Source organism: Dipodomys merriami, unplaced genomic scaffold (assembly GCF_024711535.1).
Source record: "Dipodomys merriami isolate MVZ:Mamm:240054 unplaced genomic scaffold, mDipMer1.0.p SCAF_11, whole genome shotgun sequence".
Taxonomy (NCBI): domain Eukaryota; kingdom Metazoa; phylum Chordata; class Mammalia; order Rodentia; family Heteromyidae; genus Dipodomys; species Dipodomys merriami.
In genome coordinates, this window is record NW_027202382.1 from 41,777,614 (window position 1) to 41,797,210 (window position 19,597).

The 19,597-nt window shown below is 54.3% G+C and overlaps 1 protein-coding gene across 1 annotated transcript in view; it reads left to right on the forward strand.

Annotated features, from left to right (window-relative positions):
- Positions 1 to 289: 289 nt before the first annotated feature.
- The window catches only part of Lmx1b (LIM homeobox transcription factor 1 beta), a 71,123-nt gene continuing 51,815 nt past the window's right edge, over positions 290 to 19,597 (forward strand). The window contains exons 1-2 of the mRNA XM_070006507.1: positions 290 to 998; positions 1,873 to 2,059. Coding sequence (XP_069862608.1) covers positions 860 to 998; positions 1,873 to 2,059 — 326 coding nt within the window. The 5' untranslated portion in view covers positions 290 to 859. The remainder of the gene's footprint in view (positions 999 to 1,872; positions 2,060 to 19,597) is intronic.

Below are 19,597 nucleotides of genomic sequence, written 5' to 3' on the forward strand. Positions count from 1 at the left end.
AGGAGATCTAAACTTCGGAGAGGGGCCGGCGGGCCGACCGGGCGGGCCGGGGTTCCCCGGGGCTCCCCCAGCCGGCACTCGGGGCCAGACGCGGCTCGGGGCGCCGGCCGGGGGCGCGGGGAGCCCGCTGGGGGGAGGGGGGCCGGCCCCGGCACTATTTGACGTGGAGCCGCCGGCTCATCCCGGCGCAGGGATACGAGGCGCACCAATGAGTTCAAATGTCAGGAAGTTTGAGGAGGGGTGAGGCGGCTCCCGGCCGGAGTATCCCTCCGCCGCCAGCCCCAGCTCTAAACCGAGCGGCTCCTCGGGCGCACCATGGCACTGGAGTAGCGCGGGGAGCGCGCCCGGAGCCCCGCGGCCCGCTGCGCCCCGCCCGGGACCCCGCTGAGCCGCCCGCGCCCCCCCAGCCCGCGGGGCCGCCCCTGCACCCCCGCCCCCTCCCCCGCCCGCCGCCGCCGCCGCCGCCGCCGCCGCGGCCGCCGCCTCCTCCCCGCGGCTCCGTCTGCCGCCGCCGCCGCCGCTGCTGCCGCCGCCGTCGCCACCGCCGCCGCCGGGCTCCGGGGCTGACGAGCAGGTGACAGAGGAGCCGGCGCGCGTGGCCGCGAGGGCCCGGGAGAGCGCGGCGCGGGCTGCAGCCGCCCCGGCCCACCCGCACGACGCCGGGGCCCGGGGCCAGCGCGCCGCCGCTCCGCGGAGCTCGCCGGGGGCAGCGGGCGGCCCCGGCCGCAGCCCGAGCCCCGCGGGGGCCGCGCCTCCCCGGCTCCAGGGCCGCGGCCGCAGCGGCGAGCGGGCGGACGGGCGGGCGGGCGGCGGCGGCGAGCGGTCCGGCCGGCGAGGTCCGCGGCGCGCCCCGCGTCCCATGGATATAGCAACAGGTCCCGAGTCGCTGGAGAGGTGTTTCCCTCGCGGGCAGACCGAGTGCGCCAAGATGTTGGACGGCATCAAGATGGAGGAGCACGCCCTGCGACCCGGGCCCGCCACTCTGGGGGTGCTGCTGGGTGAGTGCGAGGTCGGGACGGACTCCCCGAGTGGTCACGAGTCGGAGACGGGGGGCATCCCGGCCAGCGGATGAAGGAAACGGGTTGGCAGGACGTGGGCACCGGGCACCGGGACAGGACTCCTGGAAAGACCCCCGAGGGGGGCAGCAAGCACGCCCAGGGCATGCTGGGGAGGGTGGACCGAGTGCGGGGACCTCACCCGGGAGGAGAGCACCGGACGGCTGCAGCCGCCGCCACCCTCTCCGTCCTCAGCGGGCCGGGACCTAGAGTTGTCCAGGCGGGGCGAGGCTAGCGGGACGAGCGGCGGGAGTGATGCGGGACCCCAAGTAGTCACCTTGGCGAGGCAGGGATTAGTGCCAGGTCACCTGGAGAAGGGGAGATTCTAGAAGGAAAAGGAAAAAAACAAAAACAAAAACAAAAATGTTCCCTGGGTCATCCAAACCACAGGCTTGGGGGAGATCGGGGAGAGAAGATCCCCAGCGCCCCGTGTGGGGCGTGTCCGCCAGCGAAGCGCCCCAGCCTCGCCTCCCTCGCCTCTTTCGGTCCCAGCCGGCGACCCCGCGCGCGCGGGGCTCCTGCTCGTTTGTATGAACCCCGAGCTCTGGATCTCCCGAGGACCGGAGAGCGCGAGCACCGGGGCCAAAGGGGCTCCAGGCCCGTGAGGCCTGTCGGTGCCAGAGCCCATAGCCTGGGAAGTACCGTTTGGGGCTGCCCGGCTTCTGCGGCGGAGGCCAGGGGACCGCTGGCGGCGGGGATGGGGGGAGCGCCCCGGGGCTCCCAGCTTGGGGACTTGGGGACCCCGCGAGATCGGGGCGCCGTGGCTGGGCCGGGCCAGGCGGCGCTGACCGCCGGGCTCTCGCTGTGTGCGCCGCAGGCTCGGACTGCCCGCATCCCGCCGTGTGCGAGGGCTGCCAGCGGCCCATCTCCGACCGCTTCCTGATGCGAGTCAACGAATCGTCCTGGCACGAGGAGTGTTTGCAGTGCGCGGCGTGTCAGCAAGCCCTCACCACCAGCTGCTACTTCCGGGATCGGAAACTGTACTGCAAACAAGACTACCAACAGTAAGCGCCTCTCGTCCTCCTTCCCCGCCGCCGCGCCCGCCGCTGCAGCCCGGCCAGCTCCTTCCCCGCCGCCTGCTCTGCGCTCCGCGGGGAGCCCCCCGCGGCGCCCCGAGTTCTAAGAGCTGCGCGTCCCCCGTGCCGGCTTCGGAGAGTGGCCCCCCTACGTGCCATCTGTGGTCCCGGAAATCTGCGCGGGGTAGCCGGCTGGGGGTACAAGACAGAAAAGCTCTGGGGCCGACTGGCAGATAGGATAGCCTGGGTGTGGGGAAGGGCTTTGGCCCCATTGAGGCCCCAAGTGGGGACCAAGAATTGGTTTTCAAATAAACGCAGTGCTTTAGAGAGCCAAGCCTGGAGATGTGCTTTCCTAGCCCCAAAGCAGCTACGTTGGGGGTTTGGGATTCCTGGAACAGGGAGGTGGGCACTGAAATGTCTTACTTAGACTGCAAGGGCCCCATCTGACCAGGCTCCCTGCTGCATGTTTAGTCCCTGGTTGGGAGAAATGGGTGTCCATCTTCCCCCAGACCGTTCCATGCGGGAAATTCGCACGTACAATTTTTTTCTTGGCCGGAGAAGCAGTGTAAGCCGAGGCATCTCAGTTGAGGTGGGAGATTGACCAGGTCAGCCCTCTGCTAGCGGCCTACTCTGTTGCAGTGTGTTGGGTAGGGGTGGCTCATTCTTCCCCTGGTATACTCCAGCCCTTGGGGCTGAAGGGCTTGAGCTATGGGTTGAGCAATAGCTAGACTTCTGTGTTTAGCTGTGGCTGTAGATTTGCCTGACAAGAAGCTGGGGACAGGGCAGACTAGGGAGAGGATTTTTTTCTTTTGACCTTCTGGGGTTTGTGGGGATCCTCTGGAGTGGCATTGCTGAGACAAGTGGGTGTTTGGAGAACTTTTGAGAGATGCTCAGAAAACCTTCTTGATGTGACTGCGGGTGGGTAAGTTGGCTCCGTTGCTTTAGGCTCAGAGAGGGCCCTGTCTGCCCAATTCTTTGAAGGGAGTCTGAACTACAAAGGCAGATTCTTAGTGGTGAGTGCAGTCTACCTGCTTTTCAGACTGCTCTGCTGGGGCCTGAAAATAGTAGGACTCTGTGGCCAGAGCCTTAGATAGGGCATTGGATTTTACCCCAAAGATGCTTGGCTGGGTCCCCTGGGACAGGCAAGAGCTGTTTTCTGCACCTTGCATTTTCTGCTGGCTGGGGGTTTCTGTGGACCAGCCCAAGGACTGATTCTGCTGGTTCTGGAGCACAGCTGAGACCTCTCTCCCTGTGCTCCCCAGTTTTAGGTACACAACCAACAATTGGTCTGGTCTGTGCCATGCCTTAGTGCCCTGGAACTCTTTAATTCTTCAAAAAGAAAAAGGCACTGGTCAGTTCACTGGCAGCTGGGCTTAAAGCAGGACAAGTAAAATGGGGATGCTATGGTTGGGGGTTTTGGGTGGTCCAAGGAGCACCATGCCATAGGATGTGCCCAGCCTTGCTTGCCTGTATGACTGGGAGGTGTGCTCTTGGCAGTACTGCTGACCTCAGCAACTCAGTATGTGGGGTCAGAAGGCCTGAGAAACTAGAAATAGGCCTCTGAAATATTTGTGTAGTTTAATTTTTTGTTTTAACCATCGGAAAGACTTTTTACTATGACCTGTATGTATTTGTGCCTGCAATTATTAAGAGGCTTCTTTTTAAAAGAAAGCAAGTATGATCCCCCCACCCCCACCCCATCCTGCTGGCAGACATAGAGCCACAAGATCACAAATTAGAGATGAATGGCAAACTCGTTCATTTTACAAAAACAATTAAACGTTAGCAATTGCTTTGTCTGAAGTATATTTGTTTTTAAAATAAGAGAAGTCTTTTCAGATAGTCTTCACTGCAAAATGATCCTGGTGTTGGGAATGAATTTGTTAGTCTGTTGAATCTCAAGTTGGGAGTCTGGAGTGGGTCCCGTGCTACTGAAGTCTGGGTGTCCTCAAAGTTTCCTCCTTCTCTTCCTTAGTCCCCTCTTTCTTCCTATAATGCCAATTAAGTATCTGCACTAGATGGGCCTCTGGTGACTGGGCCCCCAGTGGCCTGGCCGTTAGCAAGACAATGTTGTGGACAAATTCCCAGCCAGCTATGCTGGAGAAGCAGTGTTCTTTACTCAATAAAAATACTTTTTATTCACCATTTCTTTTTTTTTTTCCTTTGAGAATCGCAGATGCATATTTGTTTCATCTGTGCACAAATGCTTTTCAGACCAGAATCCAGGCAAGTGGCGCAGAAACGTGCCTTCTTGATTCTGCGGTGTCTGTGTCAGCGTATTGGGAAATTAACACCCCCCCCCTCAACTTTCCTAAAAATGCATCCTTACTGGGCTGCAGAGAGCTGCAGGGTCTGTCCTTAGAAAGCAAGAGGTTGACATTTTTAGTATCTTTCTGCTTTCGTTTTGTTCTCAAAGATTCCCGGCAACCCCAAGTGCAAAGTTATTTTACGCACCATGGGGGTGATTAATTGACGTTTGTGTACTTTTTAATAGTATTTGATAAAATTCACTCGTTCCTGTTGGTAGAGCCAAAGAGATGACAGACTAGGGCATTTGGACATTTTCACTTGTAATTCAACAAATTCCTCTTTTTCTCCAGGTGTATGGGTTGTGTGTGTGTGTGTATGTGTGTGTGTATGTGTGTGTGTGTTCTCAACACAAAAACAAAAAAGCAGCCATGGCCTCAGCTCCTTTTCCAACACAAAACCCAGTTAGGAATCAGTAGGAAACACAGCCTCTGCAACATGGGGCTGGCCTTTCACATCCTCCACAGAAAAAACCTATTTTAAAATAATAATAACAACAACATCGGACGCATGCAATTTTTTTTTTTCCTAGCAGTTTGGCTGAGTAGAATTATGTAATTCTCGTTTCTTGCCGTCTGTCGCTGGCTGTCTGGAAAGGGTTTTTATCCTGAGGAGGTGGCGAATTCCTGGAGGAGGCTCCGGAAAGGGGGAGGGTCGGTGGGAGAGTCCAAAAATCTGTCACAAAATGGAGTCTAATCGCTTGTAATACAGCTCCAGGTCTAGTGACCCGGGCCTTGTTGGTGTGCGCTGGGGGCCTTTGTGCGAGCTCACGGGACGGACTTGGGGCTCCAGCCCAGAGCGCTTACACGGGGGCAGAGGCTTGTGGTGCGTTAAGCGGGCGGGCAGGCGGGAAGCAGGGCCTAACCCGGTGCCCAGCCTCCTCTCTAGCTCCAGTTCACAGAAGAAGGGGCATCCAGACTTTGATGGGCTTTCAGAAAAAGCCTTCTCAGGCCTGGGTTGGTCTTTGGTTTTGGGGTTTTTCTCTGTTTTGTTTGTTTGTCCTTAAGAAAAAAATCTCCCCAACCTGGCCAGTGGCTCCAGTGGCTCTACTGGGTTGTTCCAGCACATTCCTTTCCTTGGAAGTGTTTATACCGGCAAGGCCTTCCTGGGAGGGTCACCTTGCCCACCTGCCTCTGAAGTCTTAGCAGTGTGTTTGGGTGTGGCAAGGGGGGCACAAAACCAGGCTCCAGTCTTCCTGGCTGCTGCTCCTGTGCCCTAGGAAGGTCTCCGCAGGCCTTACTGCAGGGTACCTCTTCCTAGCAGTACTCCCTGCGCAGTGGGGAACCTAGCCCACAGCCTCAGGTGGAGTCTGCTTCGGATTGGGAGCCAAGACTTCGTTTTACATAAAGGCTCTCACGCTCTTCCCACAGGACTAAGGGCTCACGCTGCAAGCCCCAGTCCTTGGCCCCTTAGAGGGCGCCTCTCCACTTAACCCCAGCACCTTGGGCTATGGGCAGGAAGGTAGCAGGCAGGCCTTCCCGACGCTTCAGTCATCTGCTCAACTCAGGCATTATTCACAGCAACTCCTAGTTCACCTCCTATTCCCCAAGCTCCAGGCTGGTGTGGTCTTATTTGTTTGCTGGATTTTTCTCAAGTGGAGGAAGCAGGCTGCAAGGGTCTGCTCTGTGGTATGTGATTGATAACCCTTTACTCCTTTTTGCCTTGAAGCTAAGCTTCAAACCCTGGCACCTGCTTGATCTGTACAACCTGCATCGGGGAGGGGGAGGTGAGTTGCTACTGGGACAGAAGCGTTTTTATAGACAGCAGATAAGGTGCCCCAATTCTTGCTTACCATGTCATTAGCAGCATTGATGTTGTTACTATTGTTGTTGCGCAGAATGCCTTGTCTCCAAAGACACATAGGCCAAGACAGGTTCCATGCCCAAGGTGTGGCTGGTCTGCTAGGCTTTCCATGCGTGAGCTTGTTGGTGTGGAAAGGGTGAGGGGCATTGCCAGGAATGAGAGGATACTCTGAGGGTCCCGCCTTACTCCCATGTAAAGAGTGTTAAACTCTGAGGCACAGCCGGCTCACCTTCCAGCCCCAGTGCTCAGCCTGTCCATCCCAGAGCCTGGGTTCTCTACTGGATACAATGATATCACATTGCAGGGTGGCTGTGAGAATTGCAAGGGGCAATGTTTCATTCCAAACAGATCCATTATTCTCTTCTGCTGGAGGAACTTCTGGCTGTGAAGATGAGCACAGGCACACAGGCACTGGATGGCAGGGCAGGGTGGGTCTGATGTGTTACTTTGTTTTTTGGGGGGAGGGGGCATAGAGGTTGGCACACAGCAATGATGTTTCCACTGGGGAACATTTGACATCTCCAGGGTCTGCATATCACTTGGAAAAGCAAACTCAATAATATAATTTTATACTTGAAGAACTGTCTGTGCTCATTGTTTTTGTGATTCAAAGCTCAGCCTACATTTCCAAGGCTGATCTGGAAGAGGGGACATGCAGGGGAGAGATTCAGGGTTGTGTGCAGTTCTTGGAATGGAAGCAAGGCTTAAAAGCTAGAGAAGAGATTTCCATCCCAGGCTCTGTAGCCATGTGAGGTTTCCACTGTGCAGGGCTAGGCTGCCTGGCTGCCTCAGGGAGCTTCCTCTGGCCAATGGCCGTGGAGTTTTTAAAAGAGAAAGAAATGGAAGAAAGTTTGGGGGGGGGGGCGGCATCAATTTGGCTGAAGGACAGAGGATACTCCCAATGACATGAGTTATAACTTACAATTTGTTGGACACCACAATCAGGCCTTGGCTTGCAAGCGGGAGGCCGGAGGCTGGGTTAGCCTTCCGTCCAGAAGTGAGTGGGAACTGTCAGTCAGCCAGGGATGAGGGGTACTCTAGGTCTTCGCCTCGCTGGCTGACCCAACCGGAAGTTCCTCGATTTCTCTCCAGCCCCCAGACTCTATGCTGATGGCAGCAAAGAGCAAAATCAAAATTATGTATATTTATTGCCACTGCAGCCAGAAAGTGGGGGGTAGGGAGTGAGACTGAAAACCGTATTTGAAAAAGTTGATTCAGGAAGGCAGAGGAAGCAAAGTGGCAGACGTTTGCCATTTCATCAACTGGCTGGTGTTCTCCATTCATGTCATAAATGTCTCCTGTCATTTGATGCCAAAAGCAACATGATTTGGTTCCCCGGTGGCCTATAGAGTTTTTCTCTCTATCGCTCGCTTTCTCTCTCTTTTTTTTGCAGTAAATGTTTATTTGTTAATAATATACTTTAAACAGCCCAGCCTTGACCTCGAGTCTCCTGAAGCATCCATCTTCTCCTAGAAAAATGTTTCAAGTTTGTGTAATTTGGGGGTAAGGTGTAAGTGATGGCCAGTGAAGGGCCTGTGTTTGCTCTAACTACTGCTGTGGTGTGGACTGGTTGTGCATAAGGGGCCACTGTGCTCCGAATGGCAACTTTCTTAGGTTTCAGGCCTGGCTGACAGCACTTCCTCAATGTCCTTTACCTTTTGCAAAAATTGCCTGATCAGTACAAATAAATTTCTGCAGGAGCCCTTCCTTTGTTATTCCCTGGGCAATATTGCATCCATCTCCAAGCTTTTGACTGGCAGCCTTGGGCCTGCCCTGCTGACCCTGGAACCCAGACGAGGAGGGGAGGAGGGGAGAAGGTTGTGTGAGTGCATAGTAGGGGAAGCTTTGACTCCATGAAAGCCTAATGAGTGCCCTGGTGGATAGCTGAGCACCTGGCTGGCCTGGTACTGGGTGAACTTGCAGAAGTGCTGCTGCCAGAAACCCCCAGTGTTGGAGCCTTGGTCCAGAAGAAACAAAGATTTTTGCTTCCTGGCCTTCCAGTGTGGAAGGCTTCTCCAGTGCCATGGGGAGCTTACTAGTTGGGGAAGGAGGGTTCTCAGGACTTCCCTGAGCAATGGAGGTGCCCATACCTAAAGGAAGAGGCTGGATAGAGGAGCATGCTGGGACACGTGGTGCAGGGGAGAGGGGGGAAAGCTGCCAGGCATCTCCTCTCCCCCCCCCAGCCCCCAGCATCTTGCATCTTGGGGATGCTTCAGCAAGGATGATGGTGGGAGGGGTGGAGCAGCATTGCATTGAAACAATCTGGGTGTGACTGGCTTCCCCTGTGGAGGGTACTCAATGACCTTTCTCATGTGCCTAGATTGTTGTGGGAATGGAGCTGTGGGCCATGGGCCTCAGTCCAGGCCTGAGCTGCCTAAGCCTGGGGAGATCAGAGGTGCTATGGGGGTGATTTCCAAGTAGAGGGGCAATTTCTCAAAGGTAGAATAAGATGGTTGGCAATTACAGCTTTGGGATGGAGAACCTTTTAATCTCCCAGTGACACAGACCCAGGGCCTTTAGGGAAGAACTGGTAGCTGTCTCCCTGAGACTCAGTGCCTTCTTTACCACAGGTGATCATTCCAGCCTCACGGGATTGCTTTGGGGATAAAGTAGAACACACCCAAAGGTGCCGGCCTGTATGGGCATTCAGTCCATGTGCATTTTCTTTTTTCCTGCCGGGAAGAGCTAGAAGCTGCTCTGTCTGGCAGGAATGCATTGTCTGCTTTGCGTGGGAGGCCTAGAAAGTGCTGCGGCCTAGAAAGGTCTGTGGAGGGGCCTTGCTCACCCTTTGCTGCTCGCCAAGTCTGGGATCTGGGTTCTGAATCTTGCCCTTGAGAGGGGAATGAGCAGGTCTGGGTGCCAGAGGTTGCGCCTCCCTGTGCGGGCAGCGTAGATGAACTTGCAGGGGACAGCGTGGGGCTGGGAGAGCCCAGGGGGGCAGCAGCATGTCTAGAAGGGAAAGGAATGGGTGCCTGCTTCGTGAGTGCCTGTGAAGTTTACCAGCTCTATTGCTCTAGCTCGGGTGTGTGCATGAGGAAACTGAGCTGGAGGAGGTCAAACACCTCCTAACCCCAAGGGATCCCTAAGTCCTCAGGTCCTGACCAGATGTTAGGTCTGGACTGTTGTAGCTCTCCCTAGAGGCCAGCCTACAAGATAGGGTAAGGAGTGTCACGGTTGCCCAGCACAGAACGACCAGCCTTAGCCAGAGGAAGGAAGGTCAGGTTAACTCCTTCCCCCGAGCCAGCTTCCTTCACCACCCAGCGCCAGAGCGCAGCGGCCGGCGGCTTCCCGCGGCCTCGGCCCGGCGCTCTCCTCCAGGTGATCCCCTCAGCAGCCCCGGCTCCGTGTGGCTGTCCCTTCCCCGGAGAGCACAGCCCCGGTGCACTCGGCTTCCAGGGCCGCGGGGCTCCCACGTTCCGGGCCGAGCGCGGCGCCGCGGAGGTTGATGAATTTCGGTGTCACCAGGGGTTTAGCCCGGATTTGGGAACCGAGCGCTCTAATGCGCGCAGGCGGCCCGCCCTCTCCAAAGCGCAGCCCTTTCACCCAGCCGCTGATTTATGAAGGAATCCGATCCCGGACCCCAGACGGGCTGAGCTGGAGCGGGGAGCCTGGGCCCCCGCGGCAGCCTTCGGGTTCCCGCGCGTTTGGGAGATCCTGGGAGAACCGGAGGCTCTCCCAGGTTGCAGCCAAGGTGCCCGGCAGAGTGGGAAGTGTGGTGGCCCAGAAGGCGCGGTTCCCCCGGGGAGCCACTGAAGGCTGCAGGGAGGAGGCTGGAGGACGGGACAGAATTCAGTTTTCCTTTGGGGTAGAGCAAAGCCCGCCCCTTCCCCAAGCCCTCCGGCCGACCCCTGAGGGCAGGCGCAAAAGTAGTGAGTTTGAGAGGTTTGTTTATGAAGGGAACAGAAAACTGAAGGGAAAACGGCTTAAGATACACACACACACACACACACACACACACACACACACACACACACACACACACACACACACACACACACACACACACACACACACACACACACACACACACACACACACACACACACACACACACACACACCTCTCCCTCTGAGAAATGTGCAAAGTTTCTGGGTTCCTAAAAGCACTACGCTGCCCAAAGCCCATGCTGAGTTGGCTTTGCCGGCTGAGCAACCTTCCCGTCCCTCCTCCAGCACCCCAGCCCCAGGGCAGTGGGCCGGGTTCCCCCCTCCCTTTCTTTTAGATTTGGTTTGCTGGGGGGAAATGTGGTTGTATCAATCCACAAATATTTACTCTTAACAGACTTGTATCTGTGGAGATTTCGAACAAAGACAGTTTAGGGGGATTACAAAACCCCTAAACCTCCGTGTTTTTTTTTTTTCCTCCAGGACTTGGTGCTTTAAATGCCAATTACAGGCGAGTCATATCCAACAGCAACGGGGGAAGGGGGCAGGATCCATCCATTAAATGTAACTTTTCATTATGAAAAGGATTTCGCTGGTTTTATCTTCTAATAAGATTATGTCAGGAACACAAGTACCTAGGATGGTGCTGAGTGACAGGGCTCAGTCGTTTAATCACGGGCTGTACGGCTCAAACCGCAGGGCCCATTGTCCCACCGAGTGAACTACGGAAACTTGCCGTCCTAATCCCCTTATTCATGTCAAACAGAGAAAAGAAGCGGAGCACCTTACAACCGTGTCCCCTCCACCCCTTCCGAGGGCAATGGGAGGGGGCTTGGAGTAGCCATGAGCCCCCTGGGTCCTTTCCTTTCGGAGGGGTCTGAGCCTTTGGCCCTCCAAACCATACCAGCAGAGGTGAGCCAGAGCCCCAATTGGCAGTATCTGGGAAATGGAAGCATAGCTCCACTTTGGACGGAGTTTTGTTTTGTTTTGTTTTCCTTCATTAATGAAGGAAGAATACAATCTCCTCTTCCCCAGGCAAGATGGCATTGGGGGACACCTACCCACCGCCCTGGTCGAAGCAGGATTGATTGATGAGAGAGAGGCTAAATGGAGATTCCAGTCCTGGGTCCTCAGGGGTGGAGTTCGTTGGATCACCGGGACTAATGTGGTAGCCCTTGCAAGCCCGCAGGTCTGCGGGGTTGGCTGTTCCCAACTTCTGGGCTCAGCCAATTCTTCTTCAAAGGCCAGATTCCTTTTTTTGTTAAACTCCTCCCATACTCCCACCTTCAGGGAAACCCTCACTGGGCACTGCTTCCCTTATTCCTACCCTTCTATGTCTCTTCCCAGGACATTTCTGGCAGAGCCAGCCGAGTTTGCCAACCTTGCATGTCACTGATTTGTCCAAGCCCCAGGTGCCTGCTTGGACAAGTAGAACTCCAGCCTTGGCTGCCGGCGGTGGAAGCATGGGCTCGAGCCCCTGGCCTTCCCCTCTGGGCACAGTGGGGAGCCTCCAGCCATGGAGAAGCAGCGGCGCGTGCTTCCGGGGCCAAGAGTCTGCCGCCGAAAAAAAACCAAAAGTAAAACCAATACCCAAGTGAAACCCAGGCACTCCCAAAGATCCACTTCATACCACACCTGCCTCCCAGCCCTTCGGAACTGCTCCTAGGGTTTCAGGCAAGGCTCCCATTGTCTACGGAGCAGGAGGGGACCTCTGGAGTGATTTGTCTCCAGTACCTGGCTCCTTGGACTCCTCTGAAAGTCCTTAGGTGGGGCTCCAGGGATGCCTGACTGCACCCAGTCTCTTCTGCAGAGCCGATCCCAGGCTCCTGGGCACAGGGAGGATGGGGCTGAGAGCAGGGTGTCACCTCGTAAAAGCGACATGCTAGGGCTGTTTTATGGGGAGACAGAAGGACAGGAAGTGATGCTTCCATCTCTGGCTACACTGGGACCCAGAGCTCCAAAGGAGGGGGTCCAATTCACTTCTGAAGGACAGGGTACGGTCTGCAGAGAAGCGGAGGGACTAGGCAAGACCAGAGACGGCCGGATCTGTGGCCATTAACTATGGGACAGACCGATGGACATGGAACGCCAGAGCTCGGCTCCAGACCATCCTCAGAGCCCCCATGTACAGCACTCTGTCTCGCCAACCACAAGTCCTTCCTCTGGGTGATGGAGGAAAGACTTTTTCTCCCTCGAAACACTTGATACCAACTTTGTTTTTTTGGCAAGAAAAATAAATCTTGTTTGGAAAGAGGGGGCATCGAGCGAGGAGGGAAGGAGTGAGCTGGCGGCAGAGCAAACTTTGTGGATTAGGTTTCAGCGCCTCCGCCCTACCCCCAGCCCCACGGCGGTGATTTGTGTGCGGGGGTCTGTGACCCTGCAAGCATCAAACGGCCCGCGGGAACCGGCCGAGTTCAGAGGGACAGTGGGCAGAGGGGCAGCCTAAGACAACGCAGATGGTTCATATCAGCGGGGCTGGCCGCACCCTGGGCTCCCAGCATCTAACCCATCGTTCTGGTTCCTCCACTGGGGAAGAGAAGGGGGCTCAGCCTTGCTCTTTGGGGGCAGGGAGGCACAGCATGAGCTTTCAGGGGGTAGAGGACAGAAGTAGTCATTGGCCTCCGCAGAGACAGCGGAGAGACAGCGAGACCACTTCTTCCACCAGGCTGTCCAGATTCCTCCAGCTCAGGGGGTGCCTGGGGCTCTTGGCTTGGCCGGAGTCACCTTGGAACAGAAAAAGAGGTCCTCCAGTCCCTTGCAAGTGGCCATACTTGCCTCAATCCAGAGCTGGAGCTCCTCCTGGTGCAGTTTGTCTGCATGTCCCCTCACACCTCTCCCCTCTGTAGGTCTCATTCTCCCGTGTCACCCATCAAGCACCTTCCTAGCCTGGGTGTGGGAAGCCCCCTCCTCCTGGGACATTCCTTCACTGGACTCTGGCGGAATGGCCTGCAGGCTTGCTTAGCCGCCTTCTGCCTAGCCTGACCTGAAGGAACCCTGCTGTTCTCTCCTCCTAGTCTCTCAGGAAAGCTAGACACACCCTGACCCACAGCCTTCTTTGCATGTGGTAGGGGGGCTGCTTAGTTGGGTGGATAGGCTCTTCCTTACACCCCACCCACACCCTCACAGGACTGGCCTCTGAACCAGTTACCTCTCTATGCTCAGAGTGGGAGCTAGGCATTCAACCTTAGCAAGCACAGACCTCCAGGCCAGGTCTCTAGACCTTCCAAGGACCCTCAGTTCAAAGAAGGCACCACAGGGGCCTCACACACAAGGTCTCTGGGTTGCTTCAGAATGTCTCATCTGAAGGCTCTTCAAGTTCTCTGTAGCAGTGGGGACACCAAGGTAAGGTACAGCCAGACCTTGTCCAGGCTCATTGGGTGGCAACTGAGCGGAGACAAGAACCCCACTCATATGCTGTCCAGCGAGGTGTCCACATGGCAGCTTCACAGTTCCTTCTAGACATGTCTCCTGGGCTCTGCCATTAACGTTGGCTTTCTCCATCTTCTCTCCTGCTGAGGTCTAAGGACCCTAGCTTTTAAGAAAGGCTGACAGGTAGCCTACAAAAGGAATGATCTTGAGACTTTTCTGGGCCATGTAGACTTGGGACTTCATTGTCTGAATTGGGGCATAGAGGGACAAGACTCAGGTGAGCACAGTCCTGTATCCTCTAGTCCTGTGTTATCTGACTCCCATACTTCCTGGGCTTGGTTCTTCCCCTCCACAGTGGATCACTGAGAGGCTGCAGCCTGGCCAGGGCACTAAGAGCCCCTGGTCCTCAGGGACCTCTCCAGATTCATCTCCCAAGGTCCCTGCCTCAGGGGAGCAGCAGCTGGGTCATCCATGCACGTAAGACACATCTGTCCTCCACATGTTAGAGGCTAAGCTGAGGACATGTGGTTTGGGACGTGTTATCTTAATCATATTTATTAGCCAATGGGGGGGGTTTGATATCATTACAATTTGGAAAAGAGCTCCAAATCCACATGATAGATGAGAAAGGGCCGCCAGTAACAACCAGGGTACAGCTGGTCTGGGAACAGCAGCTCTGTAAGTTCTTTGGGTTGTCCCTGTGCAATGGGACAACCCGGAGACTGAGAAATAGCACTTACCATTTTCCTTTTCCTGAGCAGAGATCTGAAGCAAAATTAATTACCCTGCCTTGACTGATAGTTGTGCTATTGGAGTATGCTTCTAATCCTTATTAACATTCTCTAAAGTCAGGCATGAAATATGACTATTGCACCACACTCTTTGGCATATGTTTTTCTTTTCCAGGATATTTTTCAGGCTACCTCCAAGTCTCACTGTTGTTCATGATTATTACTTTTTTTTTTTTTTTTTGCCATAGGTCTAAAGTTGCCAGCCCCCAAACCAGAACACAGCCAAGAAGGGGGGTGAGGGTAGCAGTATATGACAGGTCCCTGCTCCCAACACAAATTGCTTCTGATTATTGAGCTTTGAGTATTTTCCTCCATCATGTTTTTTATTAAAAACGCCAGCATATTTACGCTTGATAGTGTCTTCAATTAGGTTTAAAAAAAAAGTGGGGGGGGGGGAGCTTTTCATAGCAGTATGTAAAGAAAATAGTTGTTATGACCGCAAAATTACCATCTAAACCTGGTTCGCGTAAAGGGAGCCCTGCTTTGACAAGCCCAGCAGGCTGGGTGCTTTTTCTACATGTTCCAGCTGCTAGGGAAAAAGAGCAGAGAGGAAGCCCTTCGCAGTCCTGTCTGCAGGGTACCTAGGGTACAACTCAGTAGCTAATATTCTCCAAGTCTGAGAGCTAGGGAAGCAGGACAGCTCTACAGGGCAGGGCAGGCTCTGAAAGCAGCAGTTATTAGCCTGAGGGCATGCTGCATGCTTCTATCCCTGAGGATCAGCTCTCTGCTGATCTCTTTCCTTTCTTCTGTGACTCTAAGAGGTAGGTGCTATTCAGAGAAATTGAATAACTTGGGCAAGGCCACACAGCTATTGGGTAGAATTAGAACCGGAGCTCAAGCATTGTGGCATAAGGAAACTTCTAGAGATCCTTTGGAAGCCGATTTTGGTCTCTTGATGGTAGCGGCCTGGCACACTGCTTCATGTTGTTTATTGAATCAACAGTTCTTGATGAATGGCTGGTGTTCCTCGTGTCCATAAGGTTAGTGGGAACTGTCTCACAGACAGGCTCTTCTCCCTGCCTCCGGGACAGGCTTTCTGCATGTCATTTCCCCCTTTTGCCCAGGTTGAAGCTTGACGGGAGAGATGCAGTGTTTTCTTTTCCCTCCAAGGTCACACTGCTTCAGAGGGCAAAGTAAAAGTGCTGCTGTCTGCTGGAAACGGGAGAAAGCTAGGCACAAAAACTAGGACCTAGGGGCTGGGAAGGTGGCTCAGTGGTAGAGCGCTTGCCTCACATGCATGAGGCCCTGGGTTCAATTCCTCAGCACCACATAAACAGGAAAAAAAGGCCGGAAGTGGTGCTGTGGCTCCAGTGGTTGCATGCTAGCCTTGAGCTGAAGAGTTCAGGGACAGCGCCCAGGCCGCTTAGAGTTCAAGCCCCACGACTGACCAAAAAAAAAAGAGAAAAAGAAAAGAAAGAAAGACAGGGGAAAAAAAAGTAAAGAAAACTAAGACTTAGAAAACAAAACCCTTGGCTCCCCGAGTTTGAGGAGTGTTTGAGGAGTGAAAGTACTCTTGATTGTCTGGGTTTCCACTGGGCTCGGATAAAGCCACATACTAGAATCACACAGTCAGTGGGGGGCTCAGAGAATGGATGGAGCCAACATCTGTGGGACCACAGCCTAGCCTCCTGATCACTGCTCAGCCTGGAGCCACCAGAGCTGGGGACATCCAGGTCTCACTTAACCTAAACTTCCATCCTTCCATCCTAAGCAATAGCAGAGCACATTTTGGCACTAAGGTGTATGTGTGTGTGTGTGTGTGTGTGTGTGAGAGAGAGAGAGAGAGAGAGAGACAGAGACAGAGACAGAGACAGAGACAGAGACAGAGAGACAGACAGATAGAGAGAGAGAGAGACCTGCCCTATGTGAATAGGTGTGAATAGGGCAGGGCGGCTCCCTATCTTAGTCCCATTTTGCTGAGCAGGAACCAAAAGCACAGAGAAGTTAAGAGGCTTGCCCAGATCACAAAGCTAATGAAGGACTGAGTGTTTTGAGGGGGTGAGTTACTGTCGCCAGCCCTCTGAACCTTCAGGGTGCTTTGTAAACGCCTTAGGAACAAGATGGTACACTTCCCAAGATTGCACAGCAAGGTATAGCCAGCCTCCCTGCTCTGGATAATGGAGGTCCTCAGGGCAAGAGATTTAAAGGAGAGAGGGAGTAGAGGAACATAGCCGGCCTCCTAGGCCAGGCCCTTCTTTACCTCAGCAGTGCCTTCCTGGCTCCGGACTGACTGCTGGTACAGCAACCCCAGGGCAGGCGCTGTCTGCCCTTTGAAGGGACAGCCGCCGGAGAGTGGCACTTTGAACTGCAAAGGGGCCTGTGGTGAGGGCTTGGCCCCTTCCCACGTGTCCCCTGCTGGCCCACTCCTCCAGGTCTGGTTCCAGTCGGCAGGCGTGGAGCCGGATGGGCGGGTAGGGAGCAGCCCCCTGTGGGATGTCAGCTTGATAAGTAAGCAGTGACAGACCCCTGAAGCTGGCAGCCCACTGGTGGGGGCTGTCCCACGTGGCAAGAGTTCAGGCTGGTCACAGAGGTGCCATCCTCCTACAGACACGCCCTCTTGGCTTCACGCACATCAGCATCAAATGCAAGTATCAGCAATGATGATCCTATTTTGTGCATGCACGTGTCAGTTCTGGGGCTTGAGCTGGGCCTGGGTGCTGTTCCCCAAGCTTATTTGCACAAGGCTAGCACTCTGCCACTTGAACCCCAGCTCTACTTCTGGCTCTTTGGTGATTAATTGGAGATAAGAGTCTCAGAGACTTTCCTGGCTGGCTTCAAATCATGATCCCCAGATCTTAGCCTCCTGAGTAGATTATAGGTGTGAGCCACGGGCACCTGGCTAATAATAATTTTTGTTTGGGTCCTAAACTCAGGTCCTGGGCACTCTTAGCTTAACTTTTCCTGCTCAAAGCCACAGCACTTCTTCTGCCTTTTTGCCAGTTAATTCGGGATATGTCTTGTGAACTTTCTGCCCAGGCTGGCTTCAAACCACAGTCCTCCAATCTCAGTCTCTTGAATAGCTAACAAGTGTGAACCGCCAACACCTGCTTAATAATTTTTTGTTGTGTTGTTGTTGGTTGTGGGGCTTGAACTCTGGGCCTGGGCACTGTCCCTGAGCTCTTTTGTTCAAGTGCTCTACCTCTTTGAACCACAGATCCACTTCTGATTTTTTGAGTGGTTAATTGGAAATCAGAGTTTCATGGACTTTCCTGCCTAGGCTGGTTTTGAACTGTGATCCTTAGATCTCAGCCTCCTGAGTAGCTAGTATTGTAGGTGTGAACCACCAGTACCCAGCTAATAATAATTTTTAAAAGGAAACGTCTTGGGGCTGGGCCTGGTGAGCATCCTGGTAGAAGGTAAGAGACAGGGTCATCTCTACCAGTTAACTGCCAGAGCTTAACTGGGAGCCTCAGGTTTACCTCATTCCTCAGCCAGGTGCTTGCTAAGCTGGACCAGGAAGCTCTGTATTTTATGGATGGAACTCAAGGCCTCATGTGTACATGCCTCATATGCCCATTCCCAGTTCCTTAGCCATGTTCTTCAACAGAGCTTTCGAGCTTCTGATTTTGGAATTTGAGTCTAGGTTCTGCTATGAGATCGCCATGATTTACCTTTTAGGGCCTCAGTTCCCTCAGTATCTATTGAAAATCAAACACCTGCCTCAGGGCAATCACATGTAAAGGAGAGAGTGGGTGCAGTTGTTTGTTTGTTGTTTTTTGTTTTTGTTAGAAGTGGGGCTCTTGATGATTTTCTTGTGGCCGCTCCTACAACCCTTTGTGTTAGAACCCAGCAGTGTGTGTATTGGGCTACAGCAAGAAGAGGACCATGATAGGTGCTTAGTACCAAAAGACATATGGGGGAGGGCTGGGAGTGGCTCAAGTGGTAAAGCACCTGCTTAGCAAGATTAAAGGCAAGAGTTCAAACCCTAGTGCCTCAAAAAACCAAGACAAACAAAAAGCTGAAAGGAGAGGGAGAAAGGGAAGGGAGGGGAGGGGAGGGGAAGGAAGTGCCTGCTAACCAAAAGACTTACAGGGGGATTGGTTAGGAGTTAGACTGGCTGGGCTAGCATCAGGGATTAGACTGTTTGTGACTATGTGACCCTCGGCAGGTTTCTCAGCCTCTCTGGATCTCTGTTACCTCACTGGTAAAATGAGGACAGCAAATAACCTCCCCTCTGGGGTGGTGGGGAGAATGAAATGGGTTGCCTTGGTTAGAAGATGGGCCTGGGTGGATCTAGTTAGTAACCTAGGAAGATAGCAAGGATCTAAGGCAGGCTCCCCTGGCAGGCATTTGTGAGATGGGAGGATTGAGGAGGGCCTTCCAGGTAAGGTACTGGACTGAGAAAGGTGGGCGGGGCTGGCGAGTCTGGCGGGAAGGGCTGCCTAGGGGCTGCTGGGACATGAAGCTGCCGAGCAGGGCAGGGGCCAGTAGCCCTGCTACAGGGCTTAGTGTTTATCCTGTGGACAGGAGGGAGCTATTGAAGGTTATTGGACAGGGGAATGACGGGAACTGGAGAGGCACTTTATGGAGATGATGGTGGTGCCGTGTGCATAGGACTAGAGGCTGGCAGAGGAGGCTGCTGCCACTCTGGAGGCAAGGACAGTAAAGTGAACGGGAGAAGGGACAGAGCCAACTGTTAGTGGCAGTTCTGAGGATTGAGGGAGGATCACAAAGGCTTGGGATGGGCTACATATGGGCCTGGCTAAGACCTTGGGGACCTTGTCCCAGCAAGGGTGACCCACTTGCTGGGTGTCTGGAAGTCTGGTGAGAGGATGGGTGGCCTGTGAAGTCAGTCACTCAGGGCCCCCACATTTCTGTGCTTGGCTTAATTCTCTTCCTAGGAAGTTCTTGATTTGTGAATGGGTAGTCCTGAACTTCTGTTTTGTAGAAGGTGAACCCATGTATGAGACCCTTGTTCATTCTGAGACGGCTGCCCAGGTCCTTCTGCCTCTATAAAGCAGACCTGGCATAAGAGACCCCATGAAATGGGATCTGCACACCTAACCCCATTGTGGGCTGGGGCATGTGCCAGGCCTGCAGAAGAACTGGAACTCTCAGGGTGGGGCCTATGGATCTGCATTCCAAGCTCGCTCTGGAGGGTACCCTGAGCACTGGGAAGCCCTGTCCAAGGTGCAGAGGCTGGCACCGGGTAGTTTCTGGGTGTCCATGGGTCATTTCATTGCAAGAGAATCGATGAGCTGGGGCTTCTGTCTGCTCTTGGCCCATGAAGCTTCCTGGGGACTGGCCCTTTTCCTAGCTTGCAAAGTAGGCAGCGGTGACTGGGATGACATCAGATATGGGACTGGCTGAGAATGGGTCTCTATCTGTCCCTGAAATCCCAGGGCAAAATTGGCACCCTGTCAGAAGCAGAA